The 23,290-nt window shown below is 36.9% G+C and overlaps 1 protein-coding gene across 1 annotated transcript; it reads right to left on the reverse strand.

Moving 5' to 3' along the window:
• Positions 1–162: 162 nt before the first annotated feature.
• On the reverse strand, positions 163–23,131 carry LOC133191716 (sphingomyelin phosphodiesterase-like). Its single transcript, XM_061327452.1, has 13 exons — positions 22,760–23,131; positions 20,971–21,135; positions 20,419–20,542; positions 20,126–20,232; positions 10,609–10,778; positions 10,216–10,326; positions 9,862–9,942; positions 9,689–9,776; positions 9,423–9,505; positions 9,122–9,314; positions 8,824–8,913; positions 3,766–3,860; positions 163–441 (listed from the first exon to the last, which is right to left on the reverse strand). Exons 1-13 carry the CDS (start codon positions 23,117–23,119, stop codon positions 321–323), a joined length of 1,788 nt encoding a protein of 595 aa, XP_061183436.1. The 5' UTR covers positions 23,120–23,131; the 3' UTR covers positions 163–320.
• Positions 23,132–23,290: the final 159 nt, after the last annotated feature.

Here is a 23,290-nt window from a genome sequence, read left to right on the forward strand (position 1 = left end):
TAAGGTTTCTTTTCAGAAAAAAAGGAATAATATTAACTACTTTTTAGTTATGTTCTCGTCAAAGACTTAGAGAATTACCACCATTTGTGAAATTAAAGATACTTGTACAATGTATTTTTTATTTCAAAAATATTCCAACAAATACAAAATGAACTGTATCCCATTAAAATACAAAGTACATTCATAAAAAAAAAAAAACGTGTACAAAATGATTCAACAAAATGATTAAACAATGTAATGAGTATTTGCTCTAAAACAACAAAGAATTCCAGTCACTATAAACTATCTCATAGCTTTATATGTTTTGATTCTATGAGAAACTAAAACTGAATGTCGGTACACAAACTGGGGTCATGTGACCTTCCTGACTTGAGGTCACACAATAAGTCGGTTTTACACTGTCCTGTACATGACGGTGTGGGAGCCATCTTGTAATAATGTCTGGAAAGAAAAATCAGTAATAAAAAAAGTTAAATTTCTCTGCGATATTAGTGAGGTTTTTATACTCGCTTTACCTTTATAAAAATCAACATACTGAATAGCTGAAAAAAAAAACTTCAATCTTGTTATATAAGGCCAGGATTTAAGTAACCCAGCTTCTAAACAGTTCAAAACACTAAGCTTAAGTCAACAATGTTCCTGAAAGATACTCTTTTTTAAGTATGACTTTAAGTCGCCCAGCTTCCTGGATAGACCGTTTATAACGCCAGGCTTAAAACCCCCGCTTCCTGGATAGACCGTTTATAACGCCAGGCTTAAAGCCCCCAGCTCCTGGGTAGACCATTTAAAGTCACCCAGCTCCGGCAAAGACATGCAGTTTATAACACAACGTTCTTAAGTCACCCAACTTCTGGAATGATAGTTCATAAAGCCAGATATTTCCACTCAGCTCCTTTATGTAATGGATTTATGCCGAATACTGCTCTGTGCATGTGAAAAAATATCAGTTTGAGTCCCGTTAGGGCCGAAAAATGTCTGATATTTTTTCATAAAGAATTCTGTGAGGCATATATCGTACTTAAAACAATGCTTTTTGATTTACTTGAGACAGTCCAATATTTTAACAAAAGACAAAAGTATTAATGCCCAATGAAGCAATTCTTTGCAGAGTGCATGATTGAATGAAAACTACTCAGTATTTTTGGAATCAGCTAAACAATTAACGATATTTAAGTAATATATATGTAATTGCTGAGATTAGAGAGTAGGGGTAAAATACCCTTAAGTCAGAATATGCATTGGAATATGATAAAGACAGTCTAGTGAATCCTATTTTTGGGAATTGAAAGGAAAATGCAGACTGGAACTTTGATTTGAACTGAACACAGAAAATAAAGCTGATGCTAAAGGTATATTAATTTCTAAGTACAGACATTGAGAATAACTTCATAAAGGATTGCATGCGTAATGGATATATATATATATATATATATATATATATATATATATATATATATATATATATATATATATATATATATATATATATATATATATATATATTTTTTTTTTTTTTTGTAACTATGATTAAAATGACATATTAAGCAGCCAACTTTGCTTTATAAAAAAAAAACAGAAATAAGAGAATTTCTGAATTTTAAACACTAGATGAAAACATCACTTAAAGTCTAAAAAGTTCATTACAAGCTCAAAGAGCTCATGTTTTATTTTATAGTTTACTATTTTAGTATATATTATTTTAATTGGAAGTCATTTTTTTAATTTTCCAACTCTGTATGACCAGTAAAAAATATTCTGTTTTAAAATAATTATGTACACAATAAGATCAAACATTGCTGTTTGCTAAATAATCATGTTTTAATTTCTTTTGTTCAGTAACAGTCCGATTTTGAAGGATATCAGTACTGAGACAGTCCGATCTTACGATTAATATCAGACTGCTCGCTAATATCGGACTGCCAAAGGTAAATTTTTAGGCCGTAAGAACAAAGGAATGACATCACAGCAATGTTTTAAAGACAGTTTATATTGCAGCTAAAGGGCTCAGCAAAAGACTATTTAGAATGACAGATTTTGAGCCTCGTAGATCCTATAGATAGACATATAATAACACCAGGATATATTCCAAACAGCTCCTTAATATACACATAAAGTTTGTAACTTAAGATTTTAAGCCAAACAGTTAGATCCCCAGATTGACATTGCAAAGGGATTTTTTTATAATGAAGGTTAGAACGTCTTTACACCTATCCCCCGTAATTAGCCCTTAAGAGTTATTTTTTAATGTCGCCATGCATTATCTCATTTTACATAGTTTTAATGCTTAAATCAAATGAACAAATATACTAAACTGAAGTGTCAATATCTCGATATCCACTTAAAATTAAACATGTTAAGTACATGTATAATTATAGAAATAAAATATTTTTACACAGGGTAAAATAATTTCCGCGCGTGTCTCGAAACAAGAGATTCCAATTAAATTCTTTAAAAATAACTTGTCATAGAGTGTTTCATATTTCAAAATACTAGACTAATTTGAGTTCTTCACTTTACATTGCAATCTACCTATTCAATTTTATAAATTTATGGTCGTGTTGCCTGGAAATGTTGCTTGTGTGTTCTGAGTGTACGGTGTTGTTTTTAGGATTTACGTTACTGTCATGAAATAAAAAGAGAACAATTACATGTATCAAGCAAAACATGGCGTTAATTTTTGTGCATTCAATACCAAACTGTTGTGAATATCAGCATTATAAGTTCCTTATTCATAAACATTATATTCATCATTGTATAAATATATGTTGTCCGAAATATCTGACGTTTTCCAGGCGTTTTTTCACGATTTTGATATTTTACGTGCCAGGAAAACGTCAGAACCGGCGCTATTATGAAAGTGGAAATTCGCCGTCTCCAACCGGAGACGGCATTCTCGGGTTGATTTTCGATACATGCGAACTGAAATGTCTAACTCACATCTTATCAACAGTACGATGATTCTAGTACTTACTTATATCGTTTTTTTATCGTTCCTTTGTAATGTAAAGTGCCTGGTGAAAATATTTTGTCAAACTGTCGAGGTTTGTTTTATTTTCGTGCCTTTTGAAAAAACTCGTGAAACGTGTATGGAAATGTGGAGTGATATTTTTTTTAAGCGATATTGGTGATAACTAGAAGCATTGTGCTATTGATAAGTTGTGAATTTGACATTTAATTCGATTTGCAAGTATCGAAAATCAAATTAGTTGAGGGAGGAGAAATTTCTACTTTTCATCATGGCGCCGGTTATGACGTTTTCCTGACACGTACATGTAAAATATCAAAATCGTGAAAAAAGGGTGGAAAACGCGTCAGATATTTCGGACTAAGGTATATAATGCCGGAAGAAGTTTATGTTAAATCAAAGGTTCACAAGAACCAAAGTACAAAATAAAGGTTCAAAGTGCGAAGAATTTTCAACTTTACAATTATCAGGTACTAGGTCTGTAAAGAATTAATTTCCAAATAATTGCCAGACGTATTTTAAAAGATACACCCAGAGGAGAGAGGTATATGTATCCATGTATTTGATAATGAAGTCTAATTTTAATATACATTTTGTATTTCAGTTTTTGGGGGAAAACTCCAACAACAAATCATCAAAGAAAAGTATTTGCATGTACCACCTTTCTATCACAAATCGTTCTTCTTAAAACTTCTACTACAGTATATTTTCTGAAACTTCACAGTGGCCAAAATATTGAGATTACATTTTCGCTTGGCTGTTAATATAAAATCATATTACCTATAAAAAAATCATATTACCTATAAAATGTTTGAAATAATGTGTCATTGGCCTTCATCCTATATATCAGCTCGCTCCAATCCTCCGGAAACAGACTTTTCAAATCGTAAGTTTCCTGGAAGTAAACAGAAAGGCATTTCATCTTCATAAAATCAAAAGGTAAGCTATTCCTCTCTACCTACAGTGTACATACCCTTTCCATTTTTCCATGCAAGTTGATACGCTCTCAACCGGTGTTATAATGGAATATGATGATAACGTATAGTAATCATGCTTAGTAATCCAATAAAACAATACAAATTAAAAGCAGAGCAGACATGACACACACGATTGAAAAGAGGAGTAAGCTTCCCCTGCTGACCGGTCCACCCCCCCCCCCCCCCCTCGTGAGCCCTGGCTCAATGATTTGTGTTTTAAATTTTGTCTTTACAAACACGGTCATTATATCAACCATAAAGTTTAAACGAGATCGTTGATAACCTTCTAACATTAACTTATTTGTCAGTAGCCTGTCTCAGTTTAGACATTCTTCGTACATAGAATATGCTCTTGCAAACTAGGGGACTTAAACCCCACAACCAGGTAAAAATGGTATATTGCTAAATAAATCAGGGAAGTTGACGATAGCAAAGCTGGCGTCATCACGTTTATTATAAATTTTGGATGCTAGTTTGACATCAATGTCTTTCTCTGGTTCTGTGGTGTCTTTTATTTCGAGTTTAGTGGGATACTCAGTATATCGACTCAACATATGAATGAAAAGAAATGCATTTTTAATTGATAAAACACTGTCAATATACCTAAATGTAGAATTGAAGGCCATAACAAGATTTTTTTTGCTTCTCATGTAAAGGTTTTTGAATAAATTCTGCATCATAAACAAAGGTAATCAAAGATAACAAAGTTCACCTCGACGAATATTATCTCAAAGTAACGCAAAGTCTCTCATCAAAGGAATGTTCTGGTAATATTCATCCGTAGATGAATGATTCCTGCAAGTTTGGTCTGGGTTGGAATTATACATTTATGAGATTGATCACTGTTTGCTATTTTCACCCTTTACAGTTACTTGGTTGCTCCGAAAACTTTAAATACATGTATTCAAATGCAGGTCAAATCTAGCATCTGAAGCATGTCTGCATCCCTGTATCAATCATCCATTCAAGTTTTGTCCAGGTAGGTCTTAAAGTTACTTCGGAATGGATTTGCTCAAAAACTTAATCTGGTCACTCGTCTGGAAAATGTTGGTTAGATCCAGCATCCCAAGCAATTTAAGCCTGGTAGTGTGCATCCCTAGATGCATTATCCATGCAATAATGGTCTACATTAAAGGCTTACGATTAGATGGGAATGCACTTAATCAAAAAACTTTTACAAGGTCACTCGTCTGAAAAATGTTGATCTGATTCAGTATCAGAAGCGTGTCTGATGGTGTGCATTCCCAGTTGATTCATACCGTCTTGGTCCAAGTAGGGCTTATACTTTTGATACTTGGTAATGGCTCTTAAAACTTTACCTGGGACGCCGACGCAACGCCGATATAGACGGTATAGATATAGACGGCGGGGTATAGCATATAACTTAGGTAATCAGAAATTACAGAGCTCGATCAACTCAACGAATGTTGTCTTTAAGTGAGGCAAAGTCCCACATTAAACTAATGGACTTACCAAAAAACTTAAAACTAGTAATTCATCCAGAAAATGCAAGTCAAATCCAGCATCTGAAACAAGTTTTTTGATTATTTATCCCTTGATGCATCATCCATGCAATTTTAGTTCAGATAGGCCTTACAGTTTCTTGGTAATGGACCTGCTCCAAAAATTTAATCTGAACACGCATCTGGAAAATGTAGGTCAAATTCAGCATCTGAAGCAACTATTGTAGTGTGCATCCCTTGACGAATCATCCATGCAAGTTTAGTTCAGGTCGGCCCTAAAGTTTTTTGGTCATGGACCTTCTCCAAAAAACTTTAATCTGGTCACTCATCTGGAAAATGTAGGTCAAATTTAGCATCTTAAGCAACTCTGGTAGTATGCATCCCTTGATGGATCATCCATGCAAGTTTGGTTCAGGTTGGCCTTATAGTTTCTTGGTCATGGACCTGCTCCCTTGATGAATCATCCATGCAAGTTTAGTTCAGGTCGGCCTTAAAGTTTCTTGGACATGGACCTGCTCCAAAACTTTGATCTGGTCACTCATCTGGAAAATGTAGGTCAAATTTAGCATCTTAAGCAACTTTGGTAGAATGCATCCCTTGATGGATCATCCATGCAAGTTTGGTTCAGGTTGGCCTTATAGTTTCTTGGTCATGGACCTGCTCCAAAAACTTTTAATTTCTTAACTCATCTGGAAAATGTAGGTCAAATCCAGCATCAAAAGCAACTCTGGTAGTGTGCATCAATAAATGTATCTTCAGTGCAAAGTTGTTCTTTAGCTGAAATTGCAGCATCTGAAACCTTGACCGGTACAATAAAACATACTAGAAGCATCTACCTTTCATATAAATTGTATGGAGATAACGAAAAGTATTCAAGCTCAAAAGTCCATTAAACAATACAAATTTTGGAGCAGAGAAAACACGGACATCTTAAACATCAGAGGTGGAATCAGGTACCATGGAGGAGTTAGCATCCCCTGCCGACCGGTCACACCCGCCTGTGCTCCTTGTCATAATCGGAAAATCCCGGGAAATCCATTGACAATTCAGTGTGTAAATAATGGCCTAACAATTAGTATGAAAAACGTCAGCCAGCATTTGACTTAATGATAAATTGTATTTGCTGACAAGTTCATTGCATCGACCATAGAACTTACGAAATGACGACTTTAAACGAGACTGCTGATATTCTTGTTCCATCAACTTGTTTGTCAATAAATTACCTCGTTTTAGAAATTGTTCATACGTAGAGCATGCTCTTGCGTATCGAATCAACTGAGAGATATAAACCCCGTATGCAGGTGATGAAGGTATACTGATCACGTTTATCATAAAGCTTGATTGTTAGATTACCATTAACGTCTTTTTCTAGTGAAATATCCAAATATGAAACGGATGTGTCAGACTCTGTGGTATCTTTTATTTCAAGCTCACTGGGATATATCGTATCGACATAAGAATGGAAATAACCATTGTTAATTGACAATACGTCATCGATATATCTAAATGTTTAGTTGAAGGCCACAGCAAGTGTTTTTTTCTTTTCACGTATAAGATTTTAAACAAATTCTGCTTCATATGAATACAAAATTATAGGTCTGCTAATAACGGGGCGCAATTGGTACCCATGGAAATTCCAAGAGATTGTTGGAAGACCTGGTCTCCAAAAACCACATAGATATTGTCAATCAGAAACTCGAGCATCTTTTTAATGTCAACTTCAGAGTACTTGTGTGTACAATCAGACTGTTTTTAACAAAATAATTTTGCAAATGACCAATGACAAGGTAAGTAAAATTACGAGTTCCATTTTTATTGAAAAAGCAGCTGTCAATGATATTAAAAAGCCTGAACTTTTTTTTATCATGGGGAATGGTTGTATATAAAGTTGAAAAGTCATAAGTTTTTATGTTGTTGATTTTGGTAAAATTTTGTGATTTCAAATTTTCCAAAAGTTCCTTGGAATTTTTAAGTATCATCATCTGATTTACACCACTTCTCGAATATATTGTTGCACATTACTCCTGAAGTTTCTCCTTCACTACTGTTAATATTTTAGTGAGGAGTAAAGAAAGAGACTTGGTAGAACATTTACTGGAACCCGCTGTGTATCTTTGTTTGTAAGGATTTTTATAAAGTTTCAGAATCCAATATAGATATGGTAATTCAAATTCATGTTGGTTGTCAGGAATATAAAAAAAAATTTAAAACTGACATATGATTTTGAAGAATTTCCTCCTTAGAAAGGGAGCTATGGGTATAAGCTGGATTACCTATTGTTGAATTAAATCCCATTTCCTCTAAATGCAATTGAAATAATGAGCCTTACAAACAAAGGTAATGTTGTTACCTGCTTCGTCAGCAGGGACCAGTACGTACTGATCGTGTAATCTATCTAATTCTTTTTTTCACTCTGAATTACTGAACAAAGAAGGATAGTTGGTTTCATTCTGCCCCTCAATCGCTTAATGCAAGATTTTAACATACATCCGATATATTTAATCCATTCTGACAACATGTTTAGTCTTCTTTTTCATGTCTGGCCCATATCGCCTGGCGCAATCTTCCACAGAATCCATAATATCTATGAAATTTTGAAGCCTATATTTTGGCCTTTTTAAAAGTAATGATTTCAGGTCCTCATTATTTACTATATTAACGTCACCAGTAATAATATGTCCAGCAGGACTATAGTTGTAGGATGATTAAGAACATGAACAGGAAGGAGGATTATGTATCAGATGCATATATAATGTCCAGGTTCTGTAAAATTTTCTTGTAATTTAATACTTTGGAAGCAATCGTCGATGAAATATGGTGGCATGCAAGACTGGACCCTTTTGTGATTAAGAATATTACTTATATTAACCGCGTCAATTCCTTTGTTGGCATAAAGAGTTAAAGGAAAAAAACGGGTTGTTTTAGCAGTATTTTCTTCTGTAAAACGTGATTGTTTAAAAAGCCGGTGATTTGCAATATTTATAACCACAGATCCGAGCCTGTATTCTGGTGTCCAGGAATCAAAAAATGGACTTTCCGTGACCTTTTCAAGTAGACTATTTAAAAGTTTCAAAGGGACGGAGTAAAGTTTGGTGAGAATGTAATGAACACCTAATTGTTGATTTACATAAGGTAGTAGTAAATCAAAAGAGACATCATGTATTAAAGGTCTATTGTAAGACCGATGCCCATGACTACGCTTCAGTCTCTGTGTATGGTTATAAAGTCCCATCACATTTACATTGTTACACTGTGGACTGGAAAGATTAATATAGGGCATAGAAGTAATTGAAAATAAATATGCTCCAAAAACTTTAACCTGGGACGTCGACACCGATGCCGACGCCGAGGGCATTTCATAAGCTCTTACCAACTTCGTTGAAGTGTGCTAAAAATAGTTAAAAAGTTAAAATGTTACCTTAGCACTGTATTCTTTCTGCCAAAGAGGTTTATTCGTGAGATTAACTTCTGTCAGGTTTAGATAGTAATTGGTAAAATCTAACGTTGTCTGCAAAAAACAAAACTTTACAGTAAATCTGTACACATTCTATTACAACACACATTTATTTCCTGCAATCAACTTAAATCAAATCTGTAGCAAGAGTTTCAAATTAACTTTGCCAGAATAATCATTATGAAAAACATGTCAGTGTTACAAAGGATCATGACGATTTTATCCATGATTATATTTGCTTTACTTTCCGCTGCACACTTACCCAGGTGCTGCCTTTGTAAATGCCATCATTCTCATAAATTCTAAAACCTGGATTGAGATCGGCAAACGTTGTGACACTTCCGGGGATGTATAAAACACTGGTCGGTCGTTTAAATGTGACGTCATCATAAAAGACCTCATACCAGTCTGTATGGCTGTGACCAAAGTACTGCCCCGCTATTACGTTTTCGTATCTGTTACATCATTAGAAGTAATGTTTAATCACATCCCAGAGACTTAATTGTTAAGTGAATGAAGATAGGACTCTTTGACCAGTACTTTACAGTACCCAGCGTACTGACCTATTGACAATTCGGTAATAGTTCCAGCTCCATGCCTTGAGACAACTTCCGCCGCCAGGATGTATGTGACCTATAATATGGACCTATAAAGGACATAAAAAAGACAAAACTTCTTACAAAACAGACATAATATGGACCTAAAGGACACAAAAATCAACAACTATTAGTATAAAATGGTAATAATGCTGAATATGATACAAATTCATTCAGTAATGTTTTATCCCTTCTTCCTTGTCATTAGAACCATTGTATATGTAGATATATACCAGCTCCTGCTGATCCTCGGCTTGTTGCAGTGTAGCCACCAGCCACTGTAGCTGACCTGTCGGATCTGTTGTGTTAATCAGCAACCACCTGAAAGTGCATTATTTATAGTGCATTATTTAACACAGAACTAGGCAAAGTTATAAGAGTAATTCTGATATTTACTCAGACTTACCAATTTCCATTGTTGCAGTAGTTCATATTCATTGAGATCAAGCGGAACTTGTCGCCAAGTTTGACTGTGTAATATCCTCCTCTGTAACAGACAACATATGATTACAAAATTTTGTTTTATATGAAGTATGTTGTTAACATCAATAGCTTTTTTACAGTTACACTGGATTCTGATAGAAGGATACTACGCAATATTGATGAAACCATTCTACATTTTTTTTTTATTGTGAATGTTTAACTTTTAGTAACACTTATTATGAATATAGCATTGATAAGCAGTTGCTAGTGGGTCTGAGAACTTAATTTGTTATGGTTGACGATGTATTTTTGAAATACTAGTGTTTTCTTGACTTACCTTTTAATGGTGGTCATCGTTTCCTGAGGTAACCAGTTCTTCCAGGAATCGGCCACAGCATCATAGAGCCAGGTGATGGCATCTTGGTCATTAATGTAGGGTGGGGGGAAACTGGGAAAGAGTGTAATTTATTTTTATATATTATGTATCAGGGATGATCTCAATATTATCAGTTTTACTTATCTAGCCTGTTATCGTTAAGAGGCCAACACAGACTTCCTGAGGTACGTTGTTCTGACCTCCATCTCAACAGTCAGACTCTTCAGATGTCGTGTAGATAAATCTCAGAGATACAAAATGTCTAGTTTACTTTTAAATATGTACGTTAACTAAGCAATTTACCTGTTCAAAATAAAATTTAAGCCATTTATCTGCTGTAATCTAGAGGTTTACCTGTTGACAGGAGCACTCTCGTGGTTCCCGAGGGAGCTGTAGATTGTTTTGTTTGGTAGATATTTCAAGCTTAGATCTGTAAATTGTTGTAGAGCCTTCAGCTGATTATCTCTTGACTGATTCCACACATTATGTGCTGGTAAATCACCAGTAAAATATACCACATCAAACTATAGAGGAAAAACACCAGTCATGAAATACAGTTCAATTACACCACAAATGAAATTCTATATAATTATACAAAATATATTCTGGTCACTAAATTTAATACTTCAAGGGGGGAAAAACGATCAAATAAACCACATCATTCTAAAATGAAAAACACAGATAAAACTCGTCTTATCACAATACAGAATTAAAATCCACTGATAAAACTCATCTTATCACACCACAGAATTAAAATCAACCGATAACATGCATCCCATCACACCACAGAATTAAAATCAACCGATAACATTCATCCCATCACACCACAGAATTGAAATCAACCGATAACATGCATCCCATCACACCACAGAATTAAGAATTAAAATCCAGTTATAAAACTCATCAAATCACACCACAGAATGTAAATGCACAATAAACTCAACCCATCACACCACAGAATGAAAATTCACCGGTAAAACACATAACATCAAACAATAGAGTTAAAATCTGCCGTTAAAACTCATCCAATCACACCACAGAATTAAATCAACCAATAAAACTCATCCAATAACACCGAGGAATTAAAATGCACAGATAAAACTCATTTTATCACACTACAGAATTAAAATCCACAGATAAAACTCATTACATCACACCTAAGAATTAAAATAAATCATTAAAACTCATCTTATCACACCACAAAATTAAAATCAACCGATAAAACTTATCACATCAAACCACAGAATTAAAATCAACCATTAAAACTCATCCCAACACAACACAGAATTAACATGCACCGATAAAAAGGCATTACAGCACACTATAAAATTAAAATTCACCCATAAAACGAATCCCACCACACCACAGAATAAAAATCCACCAATAAAACTCACCCCATCAAACTACAGAATGACATTTACCACTGTTTACCAGATCCGTTCGATGGCCGGAGACTGTTAAGAATGTTTATCCGAAGGGGAGTGGTCTGGGAAAGAATGAAAAAATGTAATGATTGCGGAATTTTAAGGTACGACCATGCGGATTTCTCAATTAGTCACTGTTGACATCACGTGACATTAGTAGGGTATATATACTGAGACTTCTCAGTGTGTTATTGTGAAGATCCAGCCGAACAGTGAAGACGAGTGTAAGTGTAGTATTTACGGTTATTAATTCATCGCCTGTGTTACAGTTTGAGAGTGAATTTGGAAGGTCATTTGAGGTTTGACAAACCAGATATAAGGCCTGCCACGAAGAGGTTATCCTCCAGTAAAGAGGCTAGCAATATAGTTTGTGATATCGTCTGCATTGGCTGACCAGTCTGTCCAGGCTGCTATACTCATTGTCCGTCCTGAATAAGGCATCCTACAGTGAGTGTAGTGGGTGAAGGGCTATCACATATACTGTCCGTCCTAAATAAGGCATCCTACAGTATATGCGGTAGTCTGAGGGCGACTGGGCTCTATTTTAGTGTTAAGTTAGGACTACCAGATAATTTATTGTTGCTTGCCTCCGATTGTTATATTGATTTACCATTTGATTATTGTTTACCTAGATAAGGTGTGGCCCGCGTGGCGCAGTGGTTAGAGCGTCTGCTCTAGAGTCGCGGAGTAAGGAGTTGATCCTTACGTCGCGGGTTCGAATCCCACTGTGGGACGTGGAGACCGGTCCTTCCGTATAAACCGAGGTCCCGTGTCGCAGTAGGTGCTTGCACGAAAAAAGATCCCTCACTGCTCAATGGCCATAAGTGCCGAGTATAGGACAAAGTTTGCAGCTCTCCACCGGCAAGTGGTGGCGTCTCTATATGAGTGAAAAATTCTCGAGAGGGACGTTAAACAACATACAAACAAACCTAGATAAGGTTAGGACATATTTGTATATTTCGGCAGTCCACTTAAATCATACCAGTTTTTAATCAGTTAATGTTGAACACCCCAAACCCTGGAATTGACCAGGTACGACCCCTGTGCTTATTGTCAATACGTTACAAAAATTTGGTGGCAGCGGTGGATTTGGGGTTGCATTCAATCATTAAAGTTTATATATGTTACCTTTTTGTCTTGGTTGATTTTTGTCGAGTAATTTATTTTTGAAAGTTATTGATATGTCTGAGAGTGACATTGTGAACGCTGAGATGACTGCCTTAGAGTAGGAGTTAAGTAGGCTTCAGGCTAGTGTTAATAAAAGTCAAGCAAGGACGGTCGACAGAGATTCAGGATTACCCGAAAGTAGGCGGTCTACCATTGATGACCAAGATTCAAGTGAGGGCGCAAGACCAAAAACTGTTAGGACGACCACCCTAAATATGTATACTAGGCCTGACAATCTTGGCGATTTAAGAAGAACTGATAATGGCGAGCCAGATAGGTTTTCTGTTACGAGCACACCATACCATGCTAAAACATCCAAACACGAGTTTCCCTTGCTAAATGAGACAAACATTACAAAACGCCGTCCTGAGAATATTACACAGGCTGACAAACGGAAAAACGCCATGGTGAAACCAGATAAATTTGATGGAAGTTCGTCATGGGCTGATTTTAAGCCCCACTTCGATGTCTGTGCAGAACAGAACAGGTGGACTCTGGCTGAGAGAGAGGGATGTACTTAGCCGTTGCTTTGAGAGGTCAATCACAGAGAGTGCTTTAAAATCTACCAGCGGTAGACAGATGCAACTACAGACTCTTAAGTAATGCACTTGAAGAGAGATTTTTGCCGTCCAACTAGATAGAGTTATATAGGGCTCAGTTGAGGAAAAGTGGGAAAAGGGCTATAGAGTCATTACCAGAACTTGGACAGGACATGCGTCGACTGGCAAACTTGGCCTTGGAAGTGAGAGAAACTCTGGCAAAAGAACAGTTCATTGATGCCCTGAGGGAAAGTGACATGCGACTGCGCATTAAACAAGCCCGGCCAGTGGACTTGAATGACGCAATCAGGCATGCCGTTGAATTACATGCATTCAATTCAGCTGAACGACGTTTAACAGAAAGCAAAGGGTATTTGAGGGAGGTGAAGCCGGAGGAAAAGGCAGACAAAGGAGATACTATTACTTCCCTAATGTATCCAAAAGGAAACGCAATCTATGAAGATAAGAATGGAGAAAAAAAACTCTACAAAGCCTTCCTCTGCTGGTGTGACCTGTCATTACTGTAAAAAGAAAGGTCTTGTGAAGAAAAACTGTTTCAAGTATAAAAATGTGATACAAGGCATGACAAGTGCCGACCCAAGACAAAGGTCTGCACCTGTAAGAAATGAACATCAGAATGTTAAGCAAAAGGATAGCACAGCAAACAGGACAGGCATCAGTCGAAAGACTGGTGAAGCTGGTATATTTATTGAAGCAATTATTAATGGCTATAGGGTTAAACTACTTGTAGATACTGGTGCAACCCTCAGCATTATTTCAACAGACATACTACTTTCTGTTCTTAATGATCCGCACCCAAGACTTAATGAAGTGAGCAAGCCAATCCTAATGGCTGATTGTACTGCCATGAAAGTGGAAGGGTCTCTTTCAATTTCCCTTACAATAGCGGACTCAACGTTTAGCCAAACATTTGCAGTAGCAGACACTGGTGTTGATGGTATACTTGGTCTTGATTTTATGACAAACAATGAATGCTTGATTGATTTGACAAACTCTTGTATGATCATTACAGGAAAGCGTGTAAAACTTGCTTTTGACGGAAAAATAGAATGTTGTAGGATTACCTTAGCAGAGAATGTAAGTGTCCCACCTTACAGTGAAATTATCCCCATGGGAAATGTTATACCTCCTGTCTTTGAGAAGGTACTAAAATGTGGTATTGAAGAGTCATCTGACCGTTTCTTAGAATCTGACAGAGGTTTAGTGGCCAGAACTTTAATAGAAGGCAACAAAGTAGCACCTGTTAGACTGATGAACTTTTCAGCAGAACCACAAACTTTATATAAGGGAACGTTTGTAGCTACTTTGTCTGCCTTGAGAACGTCTATGATAAGACAGACTACTTGCAGGATAATAAAAGAAAAATGCCAGACCATCTTAAGGATTTGTATGGAAGGTCAGTAGCAGGATTGACTGCGGACAATGCCAAGGCTGTTAAAAACATGTATTTGAAGTATTCACACCTGTTTGCTGCCTCAGACGCTGATTTAGGCCAAACGAAAGTTACAGAGCATACCATTAACACTGGAACAGCCACACCAATTACACAGCCTCCAAAGCGCATGCCCATTCATATGCAGGAGGAGACTGATCGTCATATCGATGATATGCTAAAAAGGGAAATCATAGAGGAATGTACAAGTCCATGGTCATCCCAAGTCGTGTTAGTAAAGAAGAAGGATGGGACCACAAGGTTTTGTGTCGACTACAGGAAGTTAAATAATGTAACCATTAAAGATGCATACCCACTCCCGAGAATCGATGACTCCCTTGATCAGTTGTCGGAAAGAAGTATTTTTCAACCTTAGATCTAAATGCTGGATATTGGCAGGTTGAAGTGGCTTCCCATGACAGAGAAAAGACAGTGTTTGTAAGCAGAAAGGGCTTATACAACTTCAAGATCATGCCATCTGGGTTTTGCAACGCCCTGGCGACTTTCGAGCGATTGATGGAAACGGTCCTGAGAGGTCTGCAATGGCAAATTTGCCTTGTATACCTTGATGATATCATTGTTGTTGGGGAAACTGTAGATTATATGATTAATAATCTTACTCTGGTGTTCAACCGTTTAGTAGCAGCTGGTCTTAAGTTTAAAGCCAGAAAGTGCACATTGTTTGATACAGAGGTAGAATATTTGGGGCACATTGTGTCCAAAAAGGGGTTATCAACGAGTCAAGATAAAATAAAGGTTGTGCAGGAGTGGCAAGTTCCCTCCAATGTATCAGAGCTCAGATCATTCCTCGGATTCTGTAGCTACTACAGGCGTTTCGAAGCTAACATTGCATTAATAGCCAAGCCACTTCATGATTTAACAAAGAAAGGAACACATTTTATTTGGAGTGACAAATGCCAGGAAGCGTTTGATTTACTACGTAAAGAATTGTCAACGTCACCAGTACTGGACCATCCAGATCTCAATGAAAGGTTTATTGTGGACACTGATGCCAGCAGTTTTGCTATTGGTGCAGTATTGTCTCAGATGCAAGACGGTATTGAGCGGCCTATTGCTTTTGCAAGCAGGAGTCTGAAAAAATCTGAAAGGAAATATTGTGTTACTAGGAGGAACTATTGGCTGCAGTTCATTTTGTGAAAAACTTTCGGCATTACTTGTATGGTCGTCAATTTACATTACGTACAGATCATAGCTCACTCAGGTGGCTAATGAACTTTAAAGATCCTGAGGGACAACTCGCCCGATGGATGGATGTTCTCTCTACATATGACTTTACCATTAAAGACCGACCAAGAAGATTGTATGGCAATGCAGACGGCCATAGTCGCGCACCTTGTAGACAATGTAAAGTTGACCATTGTGTTACTGACCATATGAGTATCTGCAGTGCTAAAGTAAATGACCAATTGTTACTGCAAAAGCCATTGTGCCCAGTAGTGAAAGGAGAACTGTGCTAAAGCACTACCATGATTGTAGATCCGCAGGCCACCTTGGTATTCACAAAACGCTTGCCCGAATACGTCAGTCTTATTATTGGCCTGGTCTGCAAAGAGATGTACATTCCTACATTGCTGGTTGTGAAGTATGTACTAGCATCCATCCCAAGCAACAAGGCTCCAATGAAATTGGTGTATTCTGGCTATCCATTTGAGAGGATTGCCACTGACCTTCTTGGAGTGCTACCTGTGACTGCCAATGGAAATCGATATATAGTTTCAGACTACTTCACTGAATGTTTTGCAATACCTAATATGGAAGCGTCCACAGTCGCAGCAAAGATTGTTGAGGAGGTTATCACAAGATTTGGAGTACCAGCTGTGGTACATTCCGACCAAGGACCACTATATGAAAGCAATCTCTTCAAAGAAATGTGTAAATTGCTAGACATCCAGAAAACGCATACCACCCTGTACCATCCCCAGTCTGACGGTATGGTTGAGCGTTTTAACAGAACGCTCACAACAATGCTCAGTGCGTTCGTAAATGATCATCATAATGACTGGGATGTGCATTTACCTTTCATTATGATGGCCTACCGCAGTTCAGTACATGAAACGACCGCTATGACACCAAACATGATGATGTTTGGAAGGGAGGTTGCTACACCATTGGATCTCCAGTATGAGATGCCACCTCAAATAAAAGAGACACCTAGCAATAAATGGGTCTGGGAGTTGCAGGAACGTCTTGAAAGAGCCCACTCATTTGTTAGGAACAAAATGAATCAGTCAATGGCCAGACAAAAGCATCATCATGATCGCAAATTGGTGTGGAAAAAGTTTGAACCTGGCGAGGAGGTGTATGTTTTTTCCCAAGGAGAAAACCTGGAACATTACCTAAGTTAACTAGTTTTTGGCAGGGTCCCTACAAGGTTAGGAAAAAGATGTCGGATTTGACATACCTTGTAAATTGTGGTCCAAGAGGTTCAGATCAAGTCATTTATGTAGATAGAATGCGCAAAAAGCGTATGCAAGTTCTATCAGGCGAAAGTGATGACATACTACATGGTGAAACTGATGACTTGATGGATGATAATGGTGGCATAGAAAATCTGATTCAGATCGTTATACAGGTTATGAGGATGCCCTCCCTGATACTAATCCAGCAAGTAATATTCGTCCAAGTAGGGCTCGTAAGCCACCGATCTGGTTGCATGGATCTGGTTGCATGATTATAAAACTGGCATGTAATAATACTATGATAACTGTTCACAAAAAATATTATAAACACGTAATGCATGTTTTGTTCATTTATTGTAGATGACAAAGACAAAAGTTACTCCAGGGCAATGTCGTAGGTGCCCCATGTGTACCTATATGGCAAGATCCGAAGAGGATTACAAAAGTCATGTTCTACAGTGTGCTATGAGAACATTTAAGTGCACCTTTTGCAGCTACTCAAGCAATAAGCAGATGAATGTCAAGAGACATGAAAAAAGAAGCCATCTTGGCCTGATTGAGGAACCTATCAAGCTTCATGGCAAGCCCGAGAAGAGTGGAGAGTCGAGTAGGAGTAAAAGTATGGAAGATGCTGAACTGTCAGAGGAGGAGTGGCTTAAACAAGATTATGGGGACGTCATTGGTACTCTGTCCACTGACAGTAGTGATAATGAGGAAGAGTCAAAAGATTCTCAACCACAGAAAGAGGAAAGGGCCACTAATGATCAGCTGCTGGAGGGTAGAGTCATAAGGAAACAGACAGCACCTACTAGACCTCTCATTCCTAAGGTTAAGATCCCTTATTCCACCAGTACACCAGAAGTTGAAGACACACAGGACTCAAGATGTGACAGTTGTAAGAGGAAGATATCCATGGTGGACATCGGAATCCAGACAGATGCTAGTCAGAAAACCATTGTGACCAGGCGGATTAAGAGATTTCGTGAGGGTGACATTGACATTGAAGAAGTGGTTGAGGAGAAGACAGAATTCTGCTGACTTTTGCTGCACATAATTGTTGATAGTTGTATATATGATTATAGAATACAGAAGAAAGGAATTCTTTGTACATAACTTAAAAAAAGGTTTGGTTGTTCATTAAAGCTTTTTTCTAAATGATACAATGAGTTAGTTTCTAAGTTGTACATGCGGGACGCATGTATCGGAGGCATGGGTAGTGTAATGATTGCGGAATTTTAAGGTACGACCATGCGGATTTTTCAATTAGTCACTGTTGACATCACGTGACATTAGTAGGGTATATATACTGAGACTCCGCAGTCGTCTGTTGTTATTGTGAAGATCCAGCCGAACAGTGCAGACGAGTGTAAGTGTAGTATTTACGGTTATTAATTCCTCGCCCGTGTTACAGTTTGAGAGTGAATTTGGAAGGTCATTTGAGGTTTGACAAACCAGATATAAGGCCTGCCACGAAGAGGTTGTCCTCCAGTAAAGAGACTAGCCATGTAGTTTGTGATATCATCTGCATTGGCTGACCAGTCTGTCAAGGCTGCTATACTCATTGTCCGTCCTGGATAAGGCATCCTACAGTGAGTGTAGTGGGTGAAGGGCTATCACATATACTGTCCGTCCTGAATAAGGCATCCTACAGTATATGCGGTAGTCTGAGGGCGACTGGGCTCTATTTAGTGTTAAGTTAGGACTACCAGAGAATTTTTTGTTGCTTGCCTCCCATTGTTATATTGATTTACCATTTGATTATTGTTTACCTAGATAAGGTTAGGACATATTTGTATATTTCGGCAGTCCACTTAAATCATAACAATCAGTCAATGTTGAACACCCCAAACCCTGGAATTGACCAAGTACGACCCCTGTGCTTAATGTCAATATGTTACAAAAATATTTATCACAAGAAAAACTATCCAAGAAAGACTTTCTTGAAACCTCTATGACTGTTGCTTATTTAAGGGTCTATAAAATTAGAGAGAATAAAAAGCTTTGTAATTTTTTCAACTGATAAAATACAACTTCTTACTATCCATAATCCAAATACGGTATAATATGAAATCCTTCCCTGGAGATCAGAATCTCTGTTATTGGTAATTACGCAAGTTTACGATATAGCTGTGGAAAGGACATTAAACTACAGAACTAAATCTACTGCTTAACACACCATACCACACTACAGAACAAAAAGTCCATCAATAAATACAATAACACTTAAAAAAGAAAAAAAAAATCACGTATAAATTACACAACAGCCCATCACAAGAAGAAAACAAAAATCATCCATAAAATACTAGTATAACCTATATAACACGTGTTAAACATTTTCTTTTGCTCGGACGAGATATATCAACGACGTTTTATCAATTAACAATAATTCACATGGATGTCGACCAAAAAAAATGCACTTTTATACACAATATTCTATCTTTCCAAGAAATATTTGAAGTCCATTTAGTCAAGGATCATTTCACGAACATGATTTGTCATGAGTTGTTTAGCGTAGTGGTTAGCGTGTTAGTATCAAAGAAAAGAAACTGGCGCTAAGGATTTTTATTGCTTGGGTTCGAACCCCAAGAATACCACATTGCTTTTTTCAAATCATAGAATAATTTTTGCTGAAAGAATTTTCCGCAGAAAAGTTTTGTTTGTCATGATTTCTTATCTTTCAATAAAAAGAACTTGACTCTCTCTACTTAATTCACAAATTGAATATAACTTTCATATATCTGAAGCTATAGGCATTTTGCATGCCTTGGTTTGCAATCTCCTTTCTGCACAAATGCATCCCTTCATAAGCCACTTGCTCAACAAAATATGAAAACAAATGATATTGTTTACATGAATCTAGTGCCTGACCTGATCCTGTATGGAGCTGAGGTGCTGAAACAAACTATCCACCAAGCTGAAGGGTACGTCACATGAGTCAACAGTCCCCCATATTCCGGCAGCAGGCTCACCAGGAGCTAACAAAAACGTTAAGACACTTAATGCTACTAAACAAAGAATTCTCACTGGTAGATTTATCTTGAGAAAATTCTCGGTTTGATGGCTAAATTACCTTTGAATTTATAAATTTCTAAACGCTCTTATGTTGTGAATTCTTTTCATGAATGGAAATCTAAAGAACCAAAAATTGTTGCTAAGCTTACCTGCTTTTCCGTCTCCTTGACGACAACAGAGTGGTTCCCCACATTTAACCTTTGACCCGACTTCGTATCCGGGATCAATATGGATGTCAGACAAGTGAAGGATGCGAAGTTTTGGCGATCCTGGCTGTAAATCAAATTAAAATGTTATCTTCTGCATGTGAAATATTCCAAAATATAAATAATTTTACAGTTTTACTTTTTTCAATTACGATATTGATTGACGTTATTCTGAATTTTTACTTTGTGATTGATGAGGATTAATGTACTATTACTAATATAATAACTAAAAGTGCAAAAATTATACTGAAGTAAAAAATAAAAAAGCGTATAAAAATAAGACAGGCATATTTAAAAAACTAATAGAAGAAATGTTACCTTGGGAAGGACCCGCGACTTTGAAGGAGGTTTAGGGGTACCAGGAAATTATATGTTACTTTTGGTAGGACCCTTGGCTTTGGTGGAGGTTATGGGATATTAAGAAGAGATACGTTACCTTGGGAAGGACCCTTGGCTTTGGTGGAGGTTTTGGGGTATTAAGAAGAGATACGTTACCTTAGGTAGGACCCTTGGCTTTGGTGGAGGTTTCAGGGTATTCGGAAGTGATACGTTCCAGAGATCATTGGGATCATACGGTGTTCCACAAATTTTCCCCAAGAGAATTCCACAGACCTCCGCTGGAGTCAAAACGAGGCGTAACGCAACTCCAATAAATTCGTCCTGAACAAATATATATCAATGGGACTAACAATCTTGACTTTATCAAATATATACACATCTTTATGATAAAGTTTTATGTTAAAATTCCACACAACTTTTTGAAAATTTCTAAAACTAAAATTTTATTCAAAATCAGTTTTTTAAGGTTTCAACAGTATACACAATAATTTTTTATTGATGAGGGAATTAGCAGGTGCCTATCAAGTAGTATAACATGAAGACATCCCAGACGTGGATGTAATGGGAGAAACATGACTGATACATAAAATTGTGGTTAAATTACAAGAACAATAAAATGTTCAAACCATTAAGGAAAAATCCAGTAAAATACAAGTGCAATATTACTAGTTTAAATTAATAAACTCGATAAAAACGATCTTTGTAATTTTTGATGTTAGAAAAGGAAATTTGCACTGAGTTTGTTTCGCACTTTTTAAAAGAACAAAACTACCTTCATGTACATTTTGTCTGATTGATTGATCAATTGATTGTTTGTTGTTTAAAGTCCAATTCGAGAATTTTTCACTCATAAAGAGACGTCACCATATACCGGCGAAGGGCTTCAAATTTAGACCTATACTCGTCACTCAGGGCCATTGAGCAGTGGGGGTTCTTTATCGTGCCAACACCTACCGTGAAAGGGACCTCGGTTTTTAAGGTCTCATCCAAAAGACCCGTGTCTTTGACTTCTAGTGCCGGGCGCTTGGCGAAGGAACAGTCGCTACCTATGTTTACGTCTTGCATGTAGCTTAACGAGCTTAACGGCGAACGAGAATCGAATCCGGGCTTCCCGATCACGAAGATATAGCGCCCTACCACATTTTGGCTGATAGAAAAAATGTTATGGATAAAAAAAATATTATGGAATGATACATGTAATATCCTCTTACTTTCTATTACTTAATTAATTGTATTTTTTAAAAATAACAATAGGCTTTGTCCAGAAATTGATACAGGAAGTAAATAGACAAGGAAAATTGAATATTTATTGTATCCTTTTGTAATTAATCGTTGTGATAAAATGAGAAGTGTACATAGTAATACATGATAAAAAGATTAAATAATTTCCCGAGACTGGGACATAGCGGAAATGATTTTATAAATTTAATAGTACAGAACAGGCCCGTAGGAAGCAATTTCAGTTTGGGGAGCACTACCTAACATTTTCAGTGGGGATGGGGAGGGGGGGGGGCACTACCAGGCAAAAATTCGTCGACAAGCAGAAAAAAGTTCATCAGACCTTACTTATGTTTTCTATAGTATATCATATCGGCAAAATTATTGGGGGCACGGTCCGGTCATCCGTGCGCCCCCCCCCCTCCTACAGTCATGTACAAATAACGACGTATGTTCATACTTTCAAAACATTGTATCTTAACTGATCTTATAATTAATCACGAGTATTTTGATATTCATATACCAATATATACCCATACGAAGCTGTACTTAAGCGAGTAATTTATTTATGAATAAAAGATTTAGGTTTTCTGCAGCCAGCGGTGAGGGAGGGAATTTAAAGAAAAGACAGTACATTAAATGCAACCTTTATTAAGAGCTACAATAATCATTTCTTTATGTCAATAATTTGATTTTTTTTATATAATTTTACAGATTAATTTTCTACCTTATATTCTTCTGTGATTGCCTCACACACCCTGTCGTCTTCGATCTTAAACTTTTTACACACAAACGTCATAAAGTCAACAATTTCTTCCTGAGAGCTCTGTTTCTCCACCAAATCCTTTAATCCGTCCACCACCAGCGTACACACCTCACATCCGATAAAACTTAGATCCGTCAGGATTCCACATTCCGTCTTGTACTTCGACGTCCTAAACTTAGGGTGCCGCGGGGTGACGCTGGACCGCTGGGAGGTGTCTTTGTTGTCATGGTGAGGGTAGAAGAAAAGCGGTGAGGAGGAGGCCAGAAGAATAACGGCGAGTAGAGACAAGGCGAGGACAAGGGGCCCCTCCATACTCAGCATGTGACTGTCGGATGTTGTTTATAAAATTGTACGGCGACCCATGTGACACATAAAACGTATCGTAGCATTGAAAAGAACTATATATATATATATATATATATATATATATATATATATATATATATATATATATATATATATATATATATATATATATATATATATATATAT

The sequence above is a fragment of the Saccostrea echinata genome, unplaced genomic scaffold, assembly GCF_033153115.1.
Source record: "Saccostrea echinata isolate AGI-Se365-2 ecotype Australia unplaced genomic scaffold, CSIRO_AGI_Sech_v1 ptg000024l, whole genome shotgun sequence".
Taxonomy (NCBI): domain Eukaryota; kingdom Metazoa; phylum Mollusca; class Bivalvia; order Ostreida; family Ostreidae; genus Saccostrea; species Saccostrea echinata.

Coding starts and splice junctions, on each gene's coding strand:
- LOC133191716 (XM_061327452.1), bottom strand. CDS start 23,119: ATGCTGAGTATGGAGGGGCCCCTTGTCCTCGCCTTGTCTCTACTCGCC. Junction 9,943..10,215: donor ACGATGACCACCATTAAAAG/GTAAGTCAAGAA, acceptor TGTCTGTTACAG/AGGAGGATATTACACAGTCA. Junction 442..3,765: donor TTATTTCAAACATTTTATAG/GTAATATGATTT, acceptor TTTTCTTTCCAG/ACATTATTACAAGATGGCTC.